At 39.5% G+C, this 26,163-nt stretch overlaps 1 protein-coding gene across 1 annotated transcript in view; it reads left to right on the plus strand.

Annotated features, from left to right (window-relative positions):
• HYDIN (HYDIN axonemal central pair apparatus protein) overlaps positions 1-26,163 on the plus strand; it is a 339,719-nt gene that overhangs the window by 67,159 nt on the left and 246,397 nt on the right. The window contains 2 exon segments of the mRNA XM_086351674.1: positions 11,312-11,513; positions 19,184-19,367. Coding sequence (XP_086207800.1) covers positions 11,312-11,513; positions 19,184-19,367 — 386 coding nt within the window.

The following is a 26,163-nucleotide window of genomic DNA, read 5'->3' on the forward strand; positions in this document are numbered from 1 at the left end:
GATGGACCTTTGTTGGCAAAGTAATATCTCTGCTTTTCAATATGCTGTCGAGGTTGGTCATAACTTTCCTTCCAAGGAGTAAGCGTCTTTTAATTTCATGGCTGCAATCAGCATCTGTAGTGATTTTGGAGCCCCCCCAAAATAAAATGTGCCTATCTGAGGTTATTGATATTTCTCCCAGCAATCTTGATTCCAGCTTGTGCTTCTTCCAGCCCAGCGTTTCTCATGATGTACTCTGCTGCTGCTGCTGCTGCTAAGTCACTTCAGTCGTGTCCGACTCTGTGCGACCCCATAGACGGCAGCCCACCAGGCTCCCCCGTCCCTGGGATTCTCCAGGCAAGAACACTGGAGTGGGTTGCACTTTCCTTCTCCAATGCGTGAAAGTGAAAAGTGAAAGTGAAGTCGCTCAGTCGTGTCTGACCCTTAGCGACCCCATGGACTGCAGCCTACCAGGCTCCTCCATCCATGGGATTTTCCAGGCAAGAGTACTGGAGTGGGTTGCCATTGCCTTCTCCAGATGTACTCTGCATATAAGTTAAATAAGCAGGGTGACAATATACAGCCTTAATGTACTCCTTTTCCTATTTGGAACCAGTTTGTTGTTCCATGTCCAGTTCTAACTGTTGCTTTCTGACCTGCATACAGGTTTCTCAAGAGGCAGGTCAGGTGGTCTGGTATTCCCATCTCTTTCAGAATTTCCCACAGTTTATTGTGATCCACACAGTCAAAGCCAAACAGAAGTTCACAGGATAACAAAGGCTGGTAGGGCAAAAGACAGCCTTGGCACTAGAATATTTCCTGATAGTCTTCATTTTGCTTTAATGTTCTTATTTTCCTATCAGGTTAGTGATCAATTTTAAAGTAGTTTGAAAAATGTTTTATTGAGTATTTTAGTTATTTCAATCTCTAGTTTAATATGTTGCTTAAAACTGACTCTCATGTATGTCTTTTTTCACATTATAAGCAGCTGTATTTATGCAGTAGTTAGATTGCCCATACATCATCAGTAGAATCAAAACTTGACAGAAGACTTCAGTGAGAATCTAATCTAGTCCCTAGCTTTGTTTGCACATGGAATACTGACATCCTAAGAAATTAAGTGGCCTGCCTGTAGCTCCTATAAGTAGTCAGAAGCACAGTTAGAACCCAAACTCAGACTCTCAACTCTCTCGCAGTGCTTTTTCCTCCATAGTGGATCATCTCCCTAATCTCTTATCTACATACACATTGTTACTCCCTTAATCTGTTGACTTTAAAATGGAGCTATCTGTACATTCTCCTAGCAGCCCTCAATCTGGGTTTTACTTTTATGCAAGTATTTGGATTGACACACATACTTACATTTATAGTCCCTTGCTAAAGAAAGTGAATATTTGTATATTAAAATTTAGTCATGCATAGGAAAGTTGATTTCTGTACACTGAGGTTCTGGTGTCAGCTTTGATTTTTGAATAAAGTCATTTTCTAAAGATTGCAGACAGAGATAAACTGTCTTGTAGCATTTTCCTTACATGAAAAGAACTGCTGTTAAGAATATGCTTTCATCTTTATTGTGGGTTATCAATGACCAGGACTTATAACCTTTCATTAGTGAAAAACAGTAATGACTACCTAAACACAATTAATCACAGAGCTTTTCCAAGCAGCCTTGATCACATTGGCTTGTCATCTCACTAAATAAGCATCTGATTGAATTTTCTGCAGCTGTTTGAAGTATGAATTGATTTGAGGAGGGAAATTTAGCATTTTTTCTTCATACTTCTTCAAACAATGTTCCAGAAGGAGAAGCAGTGATACTCCTCAGCAGGAAGTACTCAGTCACTTTTCTAACAGTTGTGTTTATGCCCTTCCATTGCTGGTCCTCCACTGGATTTAATTATCGATTAAATACAGCTAGGACATGTTGTTTTCTTGACATCTAGAGCTTGAACCAGTGCTCTAGCAATTATGGCGGCCAAGTGTAAATTTCACCAATATCTAATATTTTACTGATTATCATTTTCCTGAATCATATCTCTCCCCTCCTTTCCTCCTGTGCATGCCCTTCCATAGTGAAATCAAGTTTGTTCAAGCAATTGATTGTACCCCAGGGGTGATTTAGTTCATATTTTTATTATAGTCAAAAACTAAGAAAGAAATGAAGTAACTTGATGGTTTTTACAAACTACAAACCTCCAGAAGAGATTAGGCATACAGTTTCTCAAGGCTACATTAATAACAGTGAAACAGAACAAAAACCAAACTAAAACAAAACCAGAACAACTAGTAAATCAATTCTATCATTTGATTAAAACTGAGAGGTGAAAATGTGGACTATTGGGAGACAAATAGCTGCAGTAGGAAGTGGCAACCCAGTCCAGTATTCTTGCCTGGAAAATTCATGGACAGAAAGGCCTCGAGGGCTATAGTCCACGGGCTTGCAAAGAGTCGGACCCAATTGAGCATGCATGCACACGTGCACAGAAGGCAAAGAAATAATTGCTTAACTTTCACACTTTTCAACTGGGTATTGAGAAACTTTATATAATCTAAGGGTTCAAAGAAATATCAGTATTCAGAATAGGCTTAAAAAAGACATAGGTTCTAAGATTTTGGTTACTTGAATGAGCGTTAGAAGTAGGAGCATAGCAGTGTTTTTTTCTTTAATGCCTGGTAATGTTGCTATAACTTAGAGCTGACATTACTAGCATAAATAGGAAACAGAGCTAATGCACTTATTCAGCATTTTTGAAAATGTTATGTCTTTTATTAAAGTAGGATAGTTCAAGATCAGAAGTTGGCAAATAGGCTCTTTTCCCCAAAGGTGTGATGATGTATTATTAAATATATAAGCAATCATAATATTAATACTTCACAGAGCAGCTTTATGGTCAGTTATATATTTTACTGTAATAAACCATGAAGAAATTATTTTTTTCCTCCTAAAAGCTAATAAATGAGTACCAAATTATGATACAGTAATTGAGTGTGATATGCTGTCTTGCAGTTAAAAATGCTAAATAATATACATCTGAATATAACTGTTGCAGGAAGGGGGACCCCTTCCAGGGCCCGAAACTGGGCTCTTGTCTAACACTCAGAAATGAATTGTCCAAGGAGACACATGTGCTGACAAAGCAAGAGATTTTATTGGGAAAGGGCGCCCAGGTGGAGAGCAGTAGGGTAAGGGAACCCAGGAGAACTGCTCTGCTGCGTGGCTCGCAGTCTCAGGTTTTATGGTGATGGGCTAGATTCCGGGTGGTCTTTGGCCAATCATTCTAATTCAGAGTCTTTCCTGGTGGCGCGCGCATCGCTCAGCCAAGATGGATGCTAGCGAGAAGGATTCTGGGAAGTGGACGGACACGCGGTGTCTCCCTTCGACCTTTCCCGAACTCTTCCAGTTGGTGGTGGCTTATTGGTTCCATATTCCTTATCAGGATCTTCTGTCATAAAACAACTCATGAAAATGGTTACTATGGTGCCTGGGCAGGGTGGGCAGTTTCAATCAGTGTGCTTCCCCTAACAGAACCATGCAGAATTCACTGGTGGTCCAATGTTTAGGGCACTGAGCTTCCATAGCAAGGGGCCTGGATTTGATCTCTAGTCAGGGAAATAAGATTTCCTGCATGCTGCCAGATTAGGCCAAAAAGATAAAAAATAAAAAGCCCTGCTAACTGACTATACTCATGCAGATTTCCCTGTATGAGCTTTGTGTCCGTTGTACAATTACTATAATGAATTACAAACATGTGCCATTAGAATTACAAAATCTAGCAAAACATCATTACTGTTACCAAAAAAAAAGAAATGTTTTAACATGGCTTTAGAATCAGTGCAAATATTCCTTGACCTAGGAATATTTTTTTGTCTATATTTTGATCACAATTTTGTTTTCTTTGCCTCTTATTCCACAGTTTAGAATAGGGAATGGCAGAGATTAGATGGTTAGAGATTGTTTAGATAAGTGGAATGTTTTTGAAAATTACATAGCAAGTGAAAAGTCTCAAATCATTAGATGTTAGTGCTTACAGAGAACATCTCTGTAACTCTCTTCTTTTTAAACGTGAGTAAACTGAGGCCTGGGCTTCTCTGGTGCCCCAGTAGTAAAGAATCTGCTGGCCAATGTAGGAGGCGTGGGTTGTATCCCTGGGTTGGCAAGAGCCCCTGGAGAAGGAAGTGGCAACCCACTCCAGTATTCTTGCCTAGGAAAGCCCATGGAGAAAGGAGCCTGGTGACCTACAGTCCATGGAGTCACAAAAGAGTCAGACATGACTTAACTGACAAACAAACTGAGGCCCAGAGGCATTAAGTGACGGTACATCTAAGTAAAGTTTGAACTTGAACCAGCTCTTTGGTTCCCTCTGAGGCCAGCAAATTTTCTATAATACTATAATAATTTCTATAATACTATAGTATTAAATTTCAGATCAAATTGCAACATCCATTGAATCTTAGAAAAAACAAGAGAATTCCAGAAAAACATCTACTTCGGCCTTTGACTGTGTTCAGTTCAGTTCAGTCGCTCAGTCGTGTCCGACTCTTTGCGACCCCATGAATCACAGCACTCCAGGCCTCCCTGTCCATCACCAACTCCCAGAGTTCACCCAGACTCACATCTATCAAGTCAGTGATGCCATCCAGCCATCTCATCCTCTGTCGTCCCCTTCTCCTCCTGCCCCCAATCCCTCCCAGCATCAGAGTCTTTTCCTATGAGTCAACTCTTCACATGAGGTGGCCAAAGTACTGGAGTTTCAGCTTTAGCATAATTCCTTTCAAAGAAATCCCAGGGCTGATCTCCTTCAGAATAGACTGGTTGGATCTCCTTAGATGACAACAAACTAGAAAATTCTTAAAGAGATGGTAATACCAGACCTCCTTATCTGCCTCCTGAGAAGCCTGTATGCAGGTCAAGAAGCAACAGAACTGGACATGGAACAACGGACTGGTTCCAAATCAGGAAAGCGGTGCATCAAGGCTGTATATTGTCACCTGCTTGTTTAACTTATGTGCAAAGTACATCATGCAAAATGCCGGGCTGGATGAAGCACAAGCTGAATCAAGATGGCAGGGAGAAACATCAGTAACCTCAGATATACAGATGACACCATGCTTATGGCAGAAAGTGAAGAGAAACTAAAGAGCCTTTTGATGAAGGTGAAAGATGAGAGTGAAAAACATGGCTTAAAACTCAACATTCAAAAAACGAAGATCATGGCATCCAGTCCCATCACTTTGTGGCAAATAGATGGGGTCACAATGGAAACAGTGACAGACTTTATTTTCTTGCATTCCAAAGTCACTGCAGATGGTGACTGCAGCCATGAAATTAAAAGATGCTTGCTCCTTGGAAGAAAAGCTATGACCAACCTAGATAGCATATTAAAAAGCAGAGACATTACTTTGCCAACAAAGGTCCATGTAGTCAAAGCTATGGATTTTCCAGTAGTTATGTATGGATGTGAAAGTTGGACCATAAAGAAGGCTGAGTGTTGAAGAATTGATGCTTTTGAACTGTGGTGTTTAAGACTCTTGAGAGTCCCTTGGACTGCAAGGAGATCAAACCAGTCAATCCTAAAGGAAATCAATCTCAAGTATTCATTGGAAGGACTGACGCTGAAGCTTAAGCTCTAATACTTTGGCTACCTGATGCGAAGAGCTGACTCATTTGGAAAGACCCCAATGCTGGGAAAGGTTGAAGGCGGGAGGAGAAGGGGATGACAGAAGATGAGATGGTTGGATGGCATCACCAACTCAATGGACATGAGTTTGAGCAAGCTCCACAAGATGGTTAATGGACAGGGAAGCCTCGTGTGTTGCAGTCCATGGGGTCGCAAAGAGTTGGACACAACTGAGTGACTGAACAGCAAAAACAATACTGTAATACTGTAGTATTATAGTATACTGTAATACTAATAATAATCTGCACACTGCCTTCTGTGCAGATTAAGAATACCGATTTTGGCATTGCCATTGACACTGGTGTGCTGGGTAAGCCCAGATCAAGTTGCATAATTTGTTTCCTGAACCCATCAGAGAAGGAGTACTTCTGAAAATGTTTGATTCAGCAGTTCACATGAGAAGTGAATTTGACCTTGCCGTGACCAGGAGATGAGAAACACTCTTTCCATCAACTTGCTAGTTCCCTAGAGAATCTATGGCTCCGCTCATATATTTTATTTACTGTCCTCCATTGTCTGAAAGTAACTGAAACCACAGAATGAAATGTATTGTGGATATAGCTGGCTTCACATTTTGGGGGCAAAATTAGTTTTGCTCATGTTTGTTTTTGCTTGATTGATAGTAGCAAAATGTGCAAGAAGTAATGAGACCTTCCACAAAATACGTCTTTACTAGAACATAATAAATGACTGTGGCTAACCTCATTTACAGTGACTGCAGAATTCAACCCCTGAAACTGATAAGAAACTATAGTGGTAACAGGCACTCCAAGGGCACAAAAAATACCGATGGTGAGGTACAGTAACCTTAACCATTCTCCCAGGCTTAACACCCTTGCCGTCTTTCCTATCAATCGTCTAGCTGGGGAGAGGGACCCTATTTACGCTTGTCTTCATGAAAGTAGATGTGAATAGCAAGTTCTTCAACAGCTATGGAAGCAAGACAAGAGTTATTGCTTCCTTCTCTTTGTGATCTGATGACTTTTGGAAGATAGTAGTGAAAAAAATCAATATTAGATGGCTCTTGAAAAGAATACAGTGGCTTTTGTTATATTTCTGGGAAGGAACATTTTGCAGTGAGCAACTTAAACTGATGACATTAGTCTGTCTGACGCCTAGATTTGGATGAAATAAGTAAGCCCTGGAATCTTTTTCCTCGGTTAGATTTTTAAACAATGAAATATTTCAAATAAATGAAAAGCACAGAAATAATGTAATCAACAGCCATTATATTTAACACATCTCAACATTTTGCCATATGCTTTTCTTTCAGATGTTTTATAGATAACTAAACTGATTATAGATGTGCAGTTGCTCTGTTATTCTTTTCTAATCTAATTCTCATGTCTTAGTCCTCAGAGGAGCCATACTGGGTGCATATTAATGCCATTCCTGCATATTACTTATTCATAAACCATTGTCTTGAGTAGTCTCAAACTTCTTGTAAATGGTATTCTATTGTGTATACCATTTCCCAACTTGACTTTTTCATTCAATATTATGGGTTTTTTCACTTGTTGAAATATTTTTAAAATTTATTTGGCCGTGCTGAGTCTTAGCTGCAGCATGCTGGGATCTTTAGTTCCCTGACCGGGGGTTGAACCCTGGCCCCCTACATTGGGAGTGTGGAGTCTTAGCCATTGGACCACCAGGGAAGTCCTTCAACATTATGTTTTAAAGATTTAAACACATAGATATATAGCTCTGATTCATTTTAGCTAATGCAGCATGCTCCAGCATGTGAAAATACTATAGTTTATCTGTATTCCTATTGAATGTTAGGATTTTCCTAGTTTTTTGCTATTGTAAACAATGCTGCAATGAGTGTCTTTGTATATGTCTTATGCAGCTGTGTGAGATTATCCTTAGGGATAAATAACTAGAAGTGAGATTGCTGAGTGACAGGGCAAATGTATCTTGAGCTTTCAGTTCAGTTGGTCAGTCATGTCCGACTCTTTGCAACCCCATGAACTGCAGCACTCCACGCCTCCCCATCCATCACCAACTCCTGGAGTTTACTCAGACTCATCTTGAGCTTTACTGTATATGAAATTTATTGGTCAAGTGGTTGTACCAATCTGTATTTCTATCAGCAGTGTATGAAAATTCTTGTTTTTCTACCTACTTGTCAATATACTCACAAAACAGCATTGTCAAATGGTTTGATTTTTGTTAATCTAATGGTTATGAAATGGTATCTTCTTTTTTTTCTTTTATATTTTTCTTATTACTAGTACTATCTAGCACATTTAAATGTTTCCTGGATGCCCTGTAGTCCTTTTTTTACATCAGAGTTTTGGACGAGTAATGTAATCAGATAGCCAAAAAATAAAGCAATATTTGAAATGTGCATATTGAAAAGTACTATTTCCATCCTACCACATTCACCTGACCCTTCTTTCATTTTATTGGTTTCTTGTATATCTTTCCAGTGTTTTTATACAAATAGATGCAAACTTGAATTCATATTCTTATTTTCCCACCTTACACAAAAATAACATACTATTGGGTTGGCCAAAATGTTCATTCGAGTTTTTCTGTGTAATATGTTATGAAAAAAACTCCTTTTGGCCAAACCAATATGTATATTGTTCTAAACCTTGATTTTTCCACTTAACTGTATATCTTGGAGCTCTTTTCTTTTCACTAGGTACTTTTTAATCCCTGCATAATATTCCACTTTTAGGTGTAACACAGATTTTTTAACCAGCCTTCTCTTGATGAATGCTCTGTTTTTTTCCACTTTGTTGTTATAAGAAACAATACTGTAAGGAATACTCTTCATCTTGTTCTGAATTATCTATACGATAAATTTCTAAAAGTGGGCCATAGGATAGTTTTGTAGTTTGGTTCTAGTATTTGATTCTTTGTGAGTCTGCTTCTATTTTTGTTGTGTATGCTGTTTTTAACTTACAAAGCATTGTTTCTTTGCATGTCTGGTTATGTTTGGCTTTTTAAAAAAAAATGTTGAACAATTTGAAACATTGGATCAGGTACCTTACTCTAAAGAGAAATGAGTTCTTTTGTCCAGGTTTCTAAGGACAAAACCAGTTTGTAACAACCAAAATCAAGGTTTAAAGTCCTCTAAAAGACATAGGCAGTTCCACCATAATAGTTTTTTGTGTGTTAACCTCTCCCTTCGATAGGCTTAGGACTTGGATTTCTATGTCTCTTGCCCCCTTCAGAATGATATCTTCTTTGATGAATGATGAAAGAATGATGAAATCAATTAGTATGAAATCAATTAATACATGAAAAGACATTCAACATCATCTATAATTAGTTAGTTATTCAGTTGCTCAGTCATGTCTGACTCTTTGTGACCCCATGAACCACAGCACACCAGGCATCCCTGTTCATTACCAACTCCTGGAGTCCACCCAAACCCATGTCCATTGAGTCGGTGATGCTATCCAACCATCTCATCCTCTGTCGTCCCCTTCTCCTCCTGCCCTCAATCTTTCCCAGCATCAGGGTCTTTTCAAATGAGTCAGTTCTTCGCATCAGGTGGCCAAAGTATTGGAGTTTCAGCTTCAACATCAGTCCCCCCCAGGGCTGATCTCCTTTAGGATGGACTGGTTGGGTCTCCTTGCAGTCCAAGGGACTCTCAAGAGTCTTCTCCAACACCACATTTCAAAAGCATCAATTTTTCTGCACTCAGCTTTCTTCACAGTCCAACTCTCACATCCATACATGACCATGGGAAAAACCATAGCCTTGACTATACAGACCTTTGTTGGCAAAGTAGTATCTCTGCTTTTTAATATGCTGTCTAGGTTGTTCATAACTTTCCTTCCAAGGAGTAAGTGTCTTTTAATTTCATGGCTGCAGTCACCATCTGCAGTGATTTTGGAGCCCCCCAAAGTAAAGTCAGCCACTGTTTCCACTGTTTCCCCATCTATTTGCCATGAAGTGATGGGACCAGATGCCATGATCTTAGTTTTCTGAATGTTGAGTTTTAAGTCAACTTTTTCACTCTCTGACTTTCATCAAAGGCTCTTTAGTTCTTTGCTTTCTGCCATAAGAGTGATGTCACCTGTATATCTGAGGTTATTAATACTTCTCTCGGCAATCTTGATTCCAGCTTATGCTTCATCCAGCCCAGCGTTTCTCATGATGTACTCTGCATATAAGTTAAATAAGTAGGGTGACTGTATACAGCCTTGACGTACTCCTTTTCCTATTTGGAACCAGTCTGTTGTTCCATGTCCAGTTCTAACCGTTGCTTCCTGACCTACAAAGAGGCAGGTCAGGTGGTCTGGTAGTCTCATCTCTTTCAGAATTTTCCACAGTTTATTGTGATCCATAATTAAGAGTATGCAAATTAAAGCAACAAGTTTCCAGTCATCAGTTAAATTTAACTCATCAAAAAGCTTAAAAGTTGACAAGAATGCATATCTTTTTTGGAAAGGAAGTACATGAAAATATTAGCAGTTCTTTCCTCTAAAAAGCAGGCCTAGGGTTGAGTGAAGGAGGAGAAGATGTGTTCTTTTCATGGTATGTGCTGTTTAGTACTTAAATTTTTAACCTCATGTATATATTTTTTAAATAAAAATGTAAAATTTTAGAGGCAAATGCCTAGATACTTAACTTTTTCTTTAAACTTTGGGAAACGTTTTGATGTGGTCAAAGATATAGGGCCTAAAAAACGTTTGCACTATATAAAGGGCTATCAGTTTACTAAATACCTGTTCAGTTCATATAGTTGTGAATTTAGCAGAAATATTTGCTAAAAAAAAGTCCAAGTGATTAGACCTTCTGAGTTCTAATTAAAATGGTAGCAGCACAGATCAACAGACATTCATGATATTTAAGGATTTCCTTTTTCTACCTTGGTGTCAGAGTAAGGTACTTGCTGTGACATTGCAGAGATCACATAAAATAAAAGTCTGTAACTTGTGTCTTCTTGGAAGCCCAAGGACTTTCATATTCCTAGACTCAAGGCAGTTGATGCATCCTGAATGAAATCAAACTTAAATTACTATGCTGAATAAAGGTGTTCTTAACATTAAAACATTTAAAGTTTTAACCAATACTTTTGTCTTTCTATTTTTTCTTTTTTGTGTAATCACTGTCCAGGCATAAGTATGTATGTATGTGCATGTGTGTTTCATTTCATTTTTGTTTTGTTATAATTACTGTTGTTGGAAATATGGTTCCTTTTAAATAGTCAGTTTTCTGTTAATGAAGTTATTAATGCTGCCTTTCTGATCCCCTTTGTTTGGACTTAGATCCTCTCATGCTGAGCAGCTCTTCCCAGATGTACTTGGTGCAGTTAATTTAAGAAATCCAGTTTATGCTTGGAATAAAGATGAGGCTAATAATTATAATTCTAGAACTCAGGTGCCCTCATGGTCAGGTTGTTGGATTTTAAACTATTACAAAGAAGTAAAATTGGTAGCACTTACCACAATTCATATTTTATGTATTCTTTTTACAGTAATCAAGAAAGATAGTTTATTTCTCTGTAATTGTACCAAACATAACAATTCAGATTTCTGATCATGTCTTATCTCTGACTGACAGGGAAGAGGGGAGAATGAAGTGTGTAATGCTTGTGCAGTATTCCCTGACTTCACCATGGGGGAAAATAGCTTAGTAGCATAGCTCTAGAATAAATCTAAAAGCGCATTTATACTTTGTTAATATTCTAGGTGAAAAAGTGTTTATATCTCTCTATGGAGCTGCCGTAGACATGAACATAAGGTTGGACAAGAATTCCTTGATCCTTGAGAAAACTTACATATCTCTGGCCAATCAGCGAACTGTAACTATTCACAACCACAGTAGCATCATTGCCCATTTCCAGTGGAAGATATTTGCTACCCAGGAAGAGGAAGACCAAGAAAAGTACAGGTTTGTAAGAAAAATCACTATCCATATAATTTGAAGGAACATGAAACTTAGTTATGAAAATTCTGTGGCTTTTGTGGTAAGTTTCTAACCAACTCAAGCAACGTCAGATGTATTATCATTTGGGTCCAGTATACAATGCCCCTTGTTTCATTTAAAGAACCCAGACTGAACTATGTGAAACGCATTGTCTGTCCTCAGTTAATCTTATCCTGCTTATGTTAATAATTTGTCAGTAGCTGCTTTCCTGAATTTTAAAGACCAAATACATCATTCTTCACTATTCTCTCAAAACAAATCTACATGTCTTTATTTCTTTTTATACCCTAACCAGATCAATCAGTTTTTATAGGGTTTCTAAAAGTAATCTCTTTTGGATTGGGATCATTGTGGACTACTTTTTTCCCAGTGAAAAGAAACTTTCAGAAAAGACAAAAAATGGGGGAAATGAAGGCTTAGATATAATGGCTTTAATAATTTCAGTTTTAGTAGCATTGCTCAATCCTCACTAACTGTATAACTTATAGAGGTTTCTTGTATTTTAATCTGCTGCTTTTTAAAATGATACTTCAGGCAGTGGAGAAAATTAATAAAATGGAAAGCCAAACTTTTAATTAATCTCATCACTGTTAAATTTTTAGTATTTCTCTTTTTTACTGAATCTATCATTGACTCTTTTAAACTCCATTTGCAATTTTAGCTTCCCCCATCCTCCCTGAATTACCACTTTTGCTGCTTTCATTGGAATTTATTTTAATCTTTTTTATTTGCCTCTCCATTTTCATTAAAGATTAGGCCCAAGAAGCTTCAAAGCTCTGTTCAACACCAAGTTAGTATGTGATAAAAATAAAAAGTCTTAGGTCTGTGGAGACCAGGCAGAAATCCCCCAGCGAGCTGTCCCTAATTGAATCAGAAGGATCGGTGACAGTGATAGGACACCGCGGACCAGAGGCTTTGTCATCCAGACAATGAGCTTTAATCACCGCATTGCCACTGTGCCACCTTTAAAAGTGAGAAAAGAAAAGCCTTTCCTGCCTAAAAACTTCATGTTGCCTCACAGCATAGAAACACCAGTAGTTTAAAAAGGCAAGAGGAGACCTCTTGTCCATTGCTTCATCAGTCCTGATTCTTCAGCTGACATGTATGTACCAACAATCAGAATGGTCCAGGTATGTTCAAAGATAAAAAACAGAGCAGGTACAAAGGCAGAAACAGCAGTAAAGTAGTGTTTCAGTACCCTCCTTGTGCTGTGGGCATAATCTTTTGGGGAGAAAAGAGTATGCACTATCAGAGAAGAAGTGTTAGTTGGTGGCTCAGTCATGTCCAACTCTTGGCGACCCCATGGACTGTAGCCCACCAGGTTTCTCTGCCCATGGGATTCTCTAGGCAAGAATACTGGAGTGGGTTGCCATTCCCTTCTCCAGGGGATCTTCCCAACTCAGGGATCAAACCCGGGTCTCCTGCATTGCAGGCAGATTTTTTGCAGACTGTCTGGGCCACCAGGGAAAATCATCATAGGGAAAGCCAGCTTTAATTTCAACTATGTCTTTGTGTTTGACCAAATGTATAGGACGTGACTGATGCCATGCCTATGTCCAAAAGATATGTAAGGAAGTTATTCAATAGTGAAACTCAGGAAAAATTCAAACCAGTTGCTGCCAGAAATTCGAAGAGATTATAATTTTAACCACACGTGAATGGACATTTCTACCCTCCCCCACACTTCTTGTCCCCGCAAACACTCATGGCCCTATCTGTAATATTATCTTTGAGGCTTATTCTTCCTTTTCTTTTGCATTGTCTCCCTTGCTCTTTCTGTTAGATCCTCCTGGCTGTTTTTGTTCATTTGTTTGTTTGTTTTGTTTATTTGTTTGCTTTTTTTGTAGCAAGGAAACAATATAATAGAGCATTTTAACGATCACAATTGGAAGCCCAAATTTATCATCGTGGATCATACCCCTCCCTTAAACGATGAACTTGAAAAGTGGCTTCAGATGGCTAAATAAGAATGTTTTGCTGTGTGTGGGTGACACACAGCAACATAACTCATATTGCTACAAACTGGATTGGTTGGTCTTAGTGAAGAATGGATTGAATTTTCTGCCCCATCCCCTCTTCCTACCCTTCTCTTAGGGTAAGAGGCCTTATCTCTTATTTGACCAGGTATCTCTTCTCTCCCATGCCTCTCTTGTTCCTTGATACATTCCCAAGCATGCCACCAAGTTTCATATTATTAGCCATGGACTCTTGTCCTAGACTAATGGGCAACAAAACGCCCATCATCTCAAAAAGCAAAGAAAGAGGCTATTCTTTACTGAACGTCTAGTTCATATCTTTGGATATGTGCCCCTTTCATGGATGGCTGTACTCTTGCTGTGAGTGTAGATCCTCTCCTCCTCTGTGTAACAAACCCTTAGCTTGTCTCTTAGGCTCACATCAGCAGCAGATCAAGCAGAATGTTCTTGGATAGCTTGCTTATGGGCCAAGGTTTGCTTGTCCCTAAGAAACAGGAAAGGTCCATCTAGTCAAGGCTATGGTTTTTCCTATGGTCATGTATGGATGTGAGAGTTGGACTGTGAAGAAGGCTGAGTGCCAAAGAATTGATGCTTTTGACTGTGGTGTCAGAGAAGACTCTTCAGAGTCCCTTGGACTTCAAGGAAATCCAGTCCATTCTGAAGGAGATCAGCCCTGGGATTTCTTTGGAAGGAATGATACTAAAGCGGAAACTCCAGTACTTTGGCCACCTCATGCAAAGAGTTGACTCATTGGAAAAGACTCTGATGCTGGGAGGGATTGGGGGCAGGAGAAGAAGGGGATGACAGAGGATGAGATGGCTGGATGGCATCACTGACTCGATGGATGTGAGTCTGAGTGAACTCCAGGAGTTGGTGATGGACAGGGAGGCCTGGCGTGCTGCGATTCATGGGGTCGCAAAGAGTCGGACACGACTGAACAACTGAACTGAACTGAAGAAACAGGAGTGAAATCTTTAGCTTCTGGCATAAATTCTCTCTTGAGCTCCCCGGGAAGACCAGTGCAAGAATCCCTGGAATAATCTTTTTATGTTTCTCTGCTACTGCTAGTGGTGAGCGAGCTCTTTTTTCTCCTCTTCCTTCAGTAACCTCTGTAGTTAAGGTGTAGAGAGAAAGCTTGACTTCTGTCCTGAACTTGCAACACAGGTGGTCTAAATGGGCCTTAGGCATACTTTAGGAGACTCACATTTCCCTTTGCAGCATCCCAGTGACTTAAGATTTTAAAACTTCAGTGTAGATTTTAGGTGAATTCAAGAGTCTTCTCACTGCTTTCCAGTTATAACATGGCTTAAAACTCATCCCAAGGCATTCATCTAAGGGGCTGAAACTTGCTGCATGATCACTTCGAGAATTCTAATCCCTTTAGTATTATGGACGTCTTCAAGGTCCTATTCCAGCCATCATAGTTTCTTGTTCTCCAGCATCTTGATGCTGTGCCTGAGCAAAGGCACATCTGAGCCCTCTACCTTTCTGGCAATTTATCACTTTCATTCTACAAAGGAAGTCTTCCTCTCTGCCTTCCAAAATATGTTGGTATGAACCTTAGGACACACATTCAGATTTGGGGACCTCAAGCTAATCTCAGGCTCCAGACTCTGACAATGGTGATATCATTTCCCCTAGGAAGAAGTTCTGAACTTTTTTTTTTTTCCCATTTTTTTGAACATTAGGAATCAGATATAAGAACCTTTGAAAATGATATTTTGGTTCTCTCTCTTTTCTGACATTTTTCTAGGAGTTACATAAAATTAATCCCTTCAAAAATTGAGACTGAATTCATTCCTCCTTACTTCCTCTATCTTGGCCTTAGGGATTATAAAATATCCTACAAGATACTTCCATCCTCATTCTCATCACAGTTTATTATTTCCAGAGACACAGCATGGGCTTTTGAGGATTTCTGCTCCCCATTTCTCCGTCAAGGTCATGGCCATTCTCTCAATAACAGCTGCTCTGGTTCTGGATTCACTGTGTACAAGAACACAGAATCCTCAGTGGAGCCCCCTGCCCCGAAAGTGATTAGCATGGATGTGTTCCAAAGCATTACAGTGTTGGAGATGACACATTTCTCTAAATAAATCAGTTGTATTTTGGCTTTCAGCCTACCACCCAGGTAGTGATAAATTTAATCTCAGTTGTGTTGGGGAGCTCTTCCAGGTGGCGCCAGTGATAAAGAACCCGCCTGCCAATGCAGATTAGACATAAGAGACTCCGGTTCGATCCTGAGTCAGGAGGATCCCCGGGAGAAGGAAATGACAACCCACTCCAGTATTCTTGCCTGGAGAATCCCATGGACAGAGGAGCCTGGAGGGCTACAGTCCATGGGGTCACACAGTCAGACACGACTGAAACGACCTAGCACAACACTCCCTTTCCTAGTCATATAAGAACCTAAAGACTTGAGTGGTACTTTAACAGGAAGAGGACCTCTAGTACTTCATTTATGACAGGCATCACAGAGTTATTAATACTCTCTGTCCAGTATGACACAGTCCATTTGAAGTTGGATGGCTCCATCCTTTCCATACCAGGTGTGGAGGGGAATGTTTCTGCCAGCCATGATGGCTGAGGTTCTTAGTTTTTAATCTCGGCATTCAATTACCACCTCTTGGGATGCTGCAAAGCGTCAGGTGCAGGTCTCTAGGAACCCAAGATGAGAGGGCAGCACTGGTTCAACACTACTGTACTCGAGACACACTGTACTCCCCACTGAGTATAGTCCGCTGACTGAACCGTAGTTGATGCCTGAAGGTGATGGATGTTGGGCTACCAGACCATTTGCAAAATGGGTTAAATCCATGATTTTACTGAAAGAGAAGGCTAGTGTATTGTTACATTCTGTGATGAGAGGCATCTTCATCTGAAAAACAGAACACCTCTGAGTGCAGGAGCCAATGAGTATCAGCCAGACAAGATGGCATAACAATAGCCTGAGGTATATAGAAGTCCGTGTTGGAGTCAACCCAGCTCACAGTGGTGTGACACATTCCCTTCTTACATTCAGCCATGGCTGTAATTCTGTATAGATGGCAGAGAGGATGACAGCTGGTGTCCTCACCACCCCCCCCCACCCCGCCACTTCTCATTATACAGTGGTCACTGACTCAAGAGTCCCAGCAGTGTGGGAGAAAAGCAGCATTTTTGTGTTGTCCTCCTTTGTTTCCTGGTGTAAGGGTTGAGTTCATCATCCTCCTCAATTCATAAAGCATTATCGTCTTTGGTCCACACAAGGCGTTTTATCCCCACACCTCACTCCCATTAACCCTCATATATAAATGTAATATATATGAGTCCCATTATTTGTTAACCAATACTTCAATCTGGTACATCAAATTTACCCACATTTTTTGTGTTATTACAAGCACTTTGGTGAACCTCTTTGTTGCTCTTTATTTACATTCATGATTGTTTCTTTAGGATTTGTTCCTAAGGAATCAGATCAGATCAGATCAGATCAGTCGCTCAGTCGTGTCCGACTCTTTGCGACCCCATGAATCGCAGCACGCCAGGCCTCCCTGTCCATCACCAACTCCCGGAGTTCACTCAGACTCACGTCCATCGAGTCAGTGATGCCATCCAGCCATCTCATCCTCTGTCGTCCCCTTCTCCTCCTGCCCCTAATCCCTCCCAGCATCAGAGTCTTTTCCAATGAGTCAACTCTTTGCATGAGGTGGCCAAAGTACTGGAGTTTCAGCTTCAGCATCATTCCTTCCAAAGAAATCCCAGGGCTGATCTCCTTCAGAATGGACCGATTGGAACTCCTTGCAGTCCAAGGGACTCTCAAGAGTCTTCTCCAACACCACACTTCAAAAGCATCAATTCTTTGGCGCTCAGCCTTCTTCACAGTCCAACTCTCACATCCATACATGACCACAGGAAAAACCATAGCCTTGACTAGATGAACCTTTGTTGGCAAAGTAATATCTCTGCTTTTTAATATGCTGTCTAGGTTGGTCATAACTTTCCTTCCAAGGACTAAACGTCTTTTAATTTCATGGCTGCAGTCACCATGTGCAGTGATTTTGGAGCCCAGAAAAATAAAGTCTGACACTGTTTCCACTGTTTCCCCATCTATTTCCCATGAAGTGGTGGGACCGGATGCCATGAACTTCGTTTTCTGAATGTTGAGCTTTAAGCCAACTTTTTCACTCTCCACTTTCACTTTCATCAAGAGGCTTTTGAGTTCCTCTTCACTTTCTGCCATAGGGTGGTGTCATCTGCATATCTGAGGTTATTGATATTTCTCCCGGCAATCTTGATTCCAGCTTGTGTTTCTTCCAGTCCAGTGTTCCTCATGATGTACTCTGCATATAAGTTAAATAAACAGGGTGACAATATACAGCCTTGACGAACTCATAGATATGTATTAATAAATTCCACCTGGAGGAATACATGATTTCCTCTCTTCCTGTGGACTGAGCTGCCTTTAATTTGCCTTGACCTGCCCAGCAGTATAGCACAATGGCTGCTTTGGTTACCTTGTGTCCCATCAAGCAAGAAAAAGGGAGCACACGATGCTTTCTTCACTGGGACCAGAACACACTGAACCCACTTCTTCGACTTCTTTATGCTGTGTGACCAAAGGACCCTGAACACTGAAGTTATTTTAGAAAGAGTTATTTGACATTGCTGAGCATATGGTTTGCATGAAGTCAGTTACAAAATAATTGGGGCTGGGGCTGGATTTAAGTGACCCTAGCTTCTCACTCAGTATTCACATTACTAAATAATGTCTCTCACCACTGGTAATACCAGAAAAATGCTGGGAAAATGGTCATGTATCCTGGCAGGGCTTGAAATTCAGCCTTCAGATGAAGTCACAGACACAAGGAGTTATGTGAGCATACCTTCAGTAATGAATAGACGGTCGTGAAGGCTGCTTTTCTGACTTATCACAAGGGATGTGAAGATCTAGAGAGAGAAAGAGAAAAGATGTGTCTCCACTTAAAGTCTGAGTATTTTATAACTTGATAGCTCGGCAACTGCCTGGGGTTCATATAGGGAGAAAACTGGCATTTCTTGAGCAACTGCTTTGTTCCAAGAATTACCCCATGTCCCTGATCATATTTAATTCTCAACATATTTTTATGATGGAGGATCTCCTATTCTTTCCATTTTGTTGATGATGGCACTGAGGCTTAGAGGATTTAAGTAACTCCTGAAGTCACAGAGTGAGTAAATAGAGAGTGGAATTAGTATCAAAACCTAGTCTTTGCTGGCTCCAGATTCTGTAGGTAATAATGGTTAGGAAAGATTTCAAGCTAAGCAAGTTTAGAAGAAACAAAAAATTTCCCTTGAAGTATGAGAGGCAGGGTAGATGTTAAATATTGAAAAAGCATCCTGGAAAACACAATTACCTAGAGGAAAATATTTGTGCAAATATCTGTAAGGGCTCAGGAGTAAGCATATGAGCATTGAGTAGGATAGGAAGCCTGGGGTACTTCTTGAAGGAAACAAACTGAAGTTCTTGAGAGGATAAGGTATAAGGTCTCTCAACTGGTATATTACAGTCTCAGGCAAGGAAGGACACCCCAAGGTCATGGGTGAGACTATTCACAAGAGGATGGGCTGGAGGGGAGCCCTTTACTTCATGGAAGTACCTCATAAATCTCATGTTTCTTCTTCTTTTTTTTTTTTTAGGGTCTGTGATGATCTTAGCAAAAAGGAAAAGAGTGAGACTGATGAGTTTCTTGAGGAGTGCATTATTGATTCTTCTCTCCGACAACGTCTTTCCATTCTCTCCCGAACTTTTGAGAATCAGAGAAAGCTGGTTCAGGCAGACAGCATGCTCTTCTTGAATACCATTTTCACTATTGAGCCTCTGGTAAGCAAATAAGTACAATAAACCTTGCAATAAATGTAGTGGGGAAGAGGGCTTAATGTGATGTGAGTACTCACTCTGAGATTGATAACGGTGTGATCCAAGAGCGTAAAGATTCCATCTGAGGGACCTCATTGTCATTATGTGCCAGTGGTTAATGGTTAGAACACTCAGAGGTGACATTTATAGAGGTCACACTCTATGCCCCAGTTGCTGATAAGCACTTCATACATGATACCTACTTTATCTCATTTATATATATATATATATATATATATTATTATCAGCTATAATTAGTCTCCCATTCTATAGATGAGGAAATTAAGAGTTAGAGAAATTGGATAACTTACTCAAGGTCAAGCAATTAGTGTTAGTAGTTAGAAATTTATCCCTGATTGGCCTCACTCTAGAGCAGGGTTTCTCAACGTCTTCACTATTGACATTTGGGGCTGGATAATTCTTTGTCCTGTATACTGCAGGATATTTTAATAGCAGCTCTGACTTTTACCCATTGGATGCTAGTTGCAAGAACCAAATCTCCATCCAGATGTCAGATGTCCTCTGGTGGGCAAAGTCATTTGAGTGGAAAACTGTTTTGTCCTTAATTCACTCAATAAATACTTATTGACTGCATGTTCTGTACCAGGCACTGCGTACTGGGCATTGATGAACAAAACAGACATTGTCCTTGACCTCACTGTCTAACTACTGAGACCTGAGCTAGAGTTAGAACAGACTCTGTCTGATTCCACAGACTAAATTCTCTTTTTTTTTTAAGGTATGCAATGTAGTGAATTGATATTTCTATAGATGGTACTCCATTTAAAGTTATTATAAATAATGACTATAATTCCCTGTGCTGTGCAATATATCCTTGTTCCTTATCTTTTTTATACACAGTAGTTTGTATCTCTTAATTCCATACCCCTATCTTGCGCCTCTCCACTCCCTCTTCCTACTGGTATCCACTAATTTGTTTTCTATACCTGTGAGTCTGTTTCTATGTTGCTGTATATATTTGTTTTATTTTTCAGGTTCCACATGTAAGTGATAACATAGTATTTGTCATCCCCATCTGACTTATTTCACTAATCATAATACTTTCTTGGTCTATCTACTTGTTGCAAATGGCAGAATTTCATTCCTTTTTATGGCTGAGGAAAACAGAATGGGAAACACTAGAGATCTCTTCAAGAAAATTACAGATACCAAGGGAACATTTCATGCAAAGATGGGCACAATAAAGGACAGAAATGGTGTGGACCTAAGAGAAGCAGAAGATATTAAGAAGAGGTGGCAGGAATACACAGAAGAACTGTACAAAAAAGATAATCACGATGGTGTGATCACTCACCTGGAGCCAGACATCCTGGAATGTGAAGTCAAGTGGGCCTTAGAAAGCGTCACTACGAACAAAGCTAGTGGAAGTGGTGGAATTCCAGTTGAGCTATTTCATATCCTGAAAGATGATGCTGTGAAAGTGCTGCACTCAACATGCCAGCAAATTTGGAAGACTCAGCAGTGGCCACGGGACTGGAAAAGGTCAGTTTTCATTCCAATTCCAGAGAAAGTGAAAGTGAAGTCGCTCAGTCGTGTCTGACTCTTTGCGACCTCATGGACTGTAGCCTATCAGTCTCCTCCGTCCATGGGATTTTCCAGGCAAGAGTGCTGGAGTGGATTGCCATTTCCTTCTCCAGGGGATCTTCCTGACCCAGGAAATCCGCATTTCCTGGGTCTCCCGCATTGCAGGCAGATGCTTTACTGTTTGAGCCAATGCCAAAGAATGTTCAACTGCTGCTGCTAAGTCACTTCAGTTGTGTCCGACTCTTAGCGACCCCATTAACTACAGCCTACCAGGCTCCTCCGTCCATGGGATTTTCCAGGCAAGAGTACTGGAGTGGGTGCCATCGCCTTCTCTGAAGAATGTTCAAACTACTGCACAATTGCATTCATCTCACACGCTAGCAAAGTAATGCTGAAAATTCTCCAAGCTAGGCTTCAACAGTATGTGAACCGTGAACTTCCAGATGTTCAAGCTGGATTTAGAAAAGGTAGAGGAACCAGAGATCAGATTGCCAACAACTGTTGGATCACAGAAAAAGCAAGAGAATTCCAGAAAAACATCTACTTCTGCTTCATTGGCTATGCTAAAGCCTTTGACTGTGTGGATCACAATAAACTGGAAAATTCTGAAAGAGATGGGAATACCAGACCACCTGACCTGTCTCCTGAGAAACCTGTATGTAGGTCAAGAAGCAACAGTTAGAACCAGATGTGGAGCAACAGTCTGGTTCCAAATTGGGAAAGGAGTGCATCAAGCCTGTGTATTGTCACCCTGCTTATTTAACTTATATGCAGAGTACATCATGCGAAATGCCAGACTGGATGAAACACAAGCTGGAATCAATATTACCACGAGAAATATCAATAACCTCAGATACGCAGGTGACACCACCCTTACAGCAGAAAACAAAGAGGAGCTAAAGAGCCTCTTGATGAAAGTGAGAGAGGAGAGTGAAAAAGCTGGCTTAAAACTCAACATTCAAAAAACTAAGATCATTGCATCCAGTCCCATCACTTCATGGCAAATAGATGGGGAAACAATGAAAACCACGACAGACTTTATTTTCTTGGGCTCCAAAATCACTGCAGATGGTGACTGCAGCCAGGAAATTAAAAGATACTTGCTCCTTGGAAGAAAAGCTATGACCAACCTAGACAGCATATTAAAAAGCAGAGATATTACTTTGCCTACAAAGGTTTGTCTAGTCAAAGCTATGGTTTTTTCAGTAGTCGTGTATGGGTGTGAGAGCTGTACCATAAAGAAAACTAAGTGCTGAAAATTGATGTTTCTGAACTGTGGTGTTGGAGAAGACTCTTGAGAGTCCCTTGGACTGCAAGGAGAGCAAATCAGTCCATCCTAAAGGAAATCAGTCCTGAATGTTCATTGGAAGGATTGAAGCTGAAGCTCCAATACTTTGGCCACCTGATGCAAAGAACTGACTCATTGGAAAAGACCCTGATGCTGGGAAAGACTGAAGGCAGGAGGAGAAGGGGACGACAGGATGAGATGGTTGGATGGCATCACCGACTCGGTGGACATGAGTTTGAGTAAACTCCGGTGTTGGTGATGGATAGGGAAGCCTGGCGTGCTGCAGTCTGTGGGGTCGCAAAGAGTCAGACACTACTGTGGGACTGAACTGAACTGTATTACACGCCACACAACACCACATCTTCTTTATCTGTTTGTCTGTTGGTGGAATTAGATTGCCATAGATTAATTGACTGTAGGTGTGTGGGTTTTTATCTGGGCTCTCTATTCTGTTTCATTGATCTATATGTCTGCTTTCTATTCAGTTTTATTGATCTATGTGCTGGTACCACACTCTTTTGTTTAGCTTTTTAGTATGGTCTGAAGTCAGGGAGTGTGATACTTTGAGCTTTGTTCCTTTTTCTTGAGATTGTTTTGGTTATTTGGGGTCTTTTGTGGTCCCAAGTAAGTTTTAGGTTTACTTGTTCTAGTTCTTTGAGAAATGTCATGGGTATTTTAATAGGGATTATATTAAGTCTGTAGATTGTTTTGGATAATATGGCCTTTTTAACGATGTTAATTCTTCTAGTCCATGAATACAGGATACTTTTCTACTTATTTGTATCATTTTCTATTTCTTTTTTTTATTCTGTTTTTTTTTTAATTTTATTTTTAAACTTTACAATATTGTATTAGTTTTGCCAAATATCGAAATGAATCTGCCACAGGTATACCTGTGTTCCCCATCCTGAACCCTCTTCCCTCCTCCCTTCCCATACCCTCCCTCTGGGTCATCCCAGTGCACCAGCTCCAAGCATCCAGTATCATGCATCGAACCTGGACTGGTGACTCATTTCATACATGATATTATACATGTTTCAATGCCATTCTCCCAAATCTCCCCACCCTCTCCCTCTCCCACAGAGTCCATAAGACTGATCTATACACCAGTGTCTCTTTTGCTGTCTCATACACAGGGTTATTGTTACCATCTTTCTAAATTCCATATATATGCGTTAGTATACTGTATTGGTGTTTTTCTTTCTGGCTTACTTCACTCTGTATAATAGGTTCCTGTTTCATCCATCTCATTAGAATTGATTCAAATGTATTCTTTTTAATGGCGGAGTAATACTCCATTGTGTATATGTACCACAGCTTTCTTATCCGTTCATCTGCTGATGGGCATCTAGGTTGCTTCCATGTCCTGGCTATTATAAACAGTGCTGCGATGAACATTGGGGTACACGTGTCTCTTTCCCTTTTGGTTTCCTCAGTGTGTATGCCCAGCAGTGGGATTGCTGGATCATAAGGCAGTTCTATTTCCAGTTTTTTAAGGAATCTCCACACTGTTCTCCATAGTGGCTGTACTAGTTTGCATTCCCATCAACAGTGTACCACTTGTAAAAGAATGAAACTAGAACACTTTCTAACACCATACATAAAAATAAACTCAAAATGGATTAAAGATCTCAACGTAAGACCAGAAACCATTTTCTGTTTCTTTATCTGTGTCTTTAGTTTTCAGAGTATACGTCTTTCAATTCCTTCATTAAGTTTATTCCTAGGTATTTTCATCTTTTTAATGCAATTGTAAATGGAATTGTTTTCTTGATTTCTTTTTAAATTGTTCATTATTAGTGTATAGAAAAGCTACAGATTTCTATATATTAATCTTATATTCTATAATGTTACCAAATTCATTTATTAGTTCTAGTAGTTTTATGGAAGAGATTTTAGGATTCTTTTTATATAGTATCATGTCATTTGCAAATACTGACAGTTTCATTTCTTCCAATTTAGATTCCTTTTGTTTCTTTACTTATCTGATTTTTGAGGCTGGAACTTCTAATATTATGTTAAATAGAATTGTCAAGCGTGGGCATACTTGTCTTATTCCTGATTTTAGAGAAACAGCTTTTAGCTTTTTACCACTGAGTATTATATTAGCTGTGTATTTATTGTAAATGGGCTTTATTATGTTGAGATATGTTCCCTCTATACCAACTTTGTTCAGAGTTTTTATCATGAATGACAATTGAATTTTGTTGAATGCTTTTTCTGAATCATTTGAGAAGTGATCGTGTGGGGTTTTAACTTTTGTTTTGTTAATGTGGCATGTCACAGTGATTTATTTGTTTATATTGAACCGTCCCTTCATCCCTGGAACAATCCCACTTGATCATGATGTATGATCCTTTTTATATATTGTTAAATTTGGCTTGCTAATATTTTGTTGTTGATTTTTGTATGTGTATCCTTCATAGATATTGGCCCGTAATGGTCTCCTGTTTTTTTTTTTTTTGGCAGTATCTTTCTCTGGCTTTGGTATCAGGGTAATGGGCTCATAAGATGAGGTTGGGAGTGTTCCCTCCTGTTTAATTTTTTGGGTTAGTTTGAGATTGATAAGTAGTTTGATAGACTCTTCTTTATATGTTTGATAGAATTCCCCATGAAGCCATGCAGTCTGGGACTTTTTTTCTCTTAAAAATTTTTTGATTACTAATTCAATTTTGATACTAGTAATCGATCTTTCAGATTATTCTTTTCCTGATTCAATCTTGGAAGATGGTATGTTTCTGGGAATTTACCCATTTCTTCTAGGTTGTCTAATATGTTAGCATATGACCATCATAGTATTCTCTTACAATTGTTTGTATTTCTGTGATATCAGTTGTAATTTCTCCTCTTTCATTCTTGTTTTATTTGCATTCTCCCTCTTTTTCTCTTAATGACCCTGGCTAAAGGCTTATCAGTTTTATTTATCTTGGTGTCACTGATTTTTTTTGTTGTTGTTCTCTATTTTATTTAGTTCCTCTCTTATATTTATTCTTTCCTTCCTTCTACTGATTGTAGGCTTTGTTTGGTCTTCTTTTTCTAATTCATTTAGATAATAAGTTATATTGTTTATTTGAAATTTTTCTTGTTTCTTGAGGTACAACTATACTGCTATGAATATCTGTCTTAGAACTGCTTTTGCTGTATCCCATGGATTTTGGAAAGCTGTGTTTTTATTGTCATTTATTTTGACGTATTTTGATGCTTTCTTTTTTGATTTCTGCCATGACCCATTGAATTTTAGTAGCATGTTGTTTAGTCTCCATGTGTTTGTGTTTTACCCATTTTTCTTCCTGTAATTGATTTCTGCTTTCATACTGTTGCAGTTGGACATGATGCTTGATATAATTTCCATCTCTTAAATTTGTTTAGACTTGTTTTGTGACTTGGCATGTGATCTGTTCTGGAGAATGTTGCATGTGTACTTGAAAAGAATGTATATTGTGCTGCTTTTGAATGGAACGTCCTGTAGATATTTATGAAGTACAGCTGGTCTGATATGTCATTTAAGGTCATAATTTCTTTATTGATTTTCTGTCTGGTGATTGGTCCATTGATGTAAGTGAGATGTTGAAGTCCACTACTATTATTACATTATTGTAAATTCCTCCCTTTATGTCTGTTCATATGTTTTTTACTTTTATGTGCCTATATCACAGATCAAACTGCTGACCGCTCTGCCCCACTGCCTCAAAATGAATAGCCAGCATCTTCTGTATGTGCTGGGCACTGTGTGTTATTTTAAACTTAGCAAGCATAGACTGATGTGAGGGTAAAGACAATAATAGGAGTTAAGAAAGCCCACAACTAGTTAGAGCTGCTGGATTGTTACCATTCAGACCTGTTGGGCACAAGGACACATTAGAATAAAAAGTCATTTGTGAGAAATGCCACTGACTTATATACAGCAGTTTTCCTTTTATCTGTACC

The sequence above is a fragment of the Bos grunniens genome, chromosome 18, assembly GCF_055505025.1.
Source record: "Bos grunniens cultivar Pamir isolate PY7600 chromosome 18, Bosgru_T2T1.0, whole genome shotgun sequence".
Taxonomy (NCBI): domain Eukaryota; kingdom Metazoa; phylum Chordata; class Mammalia; order Artiodactyla; family Bovidae; genus Bos; species Bos grunniens.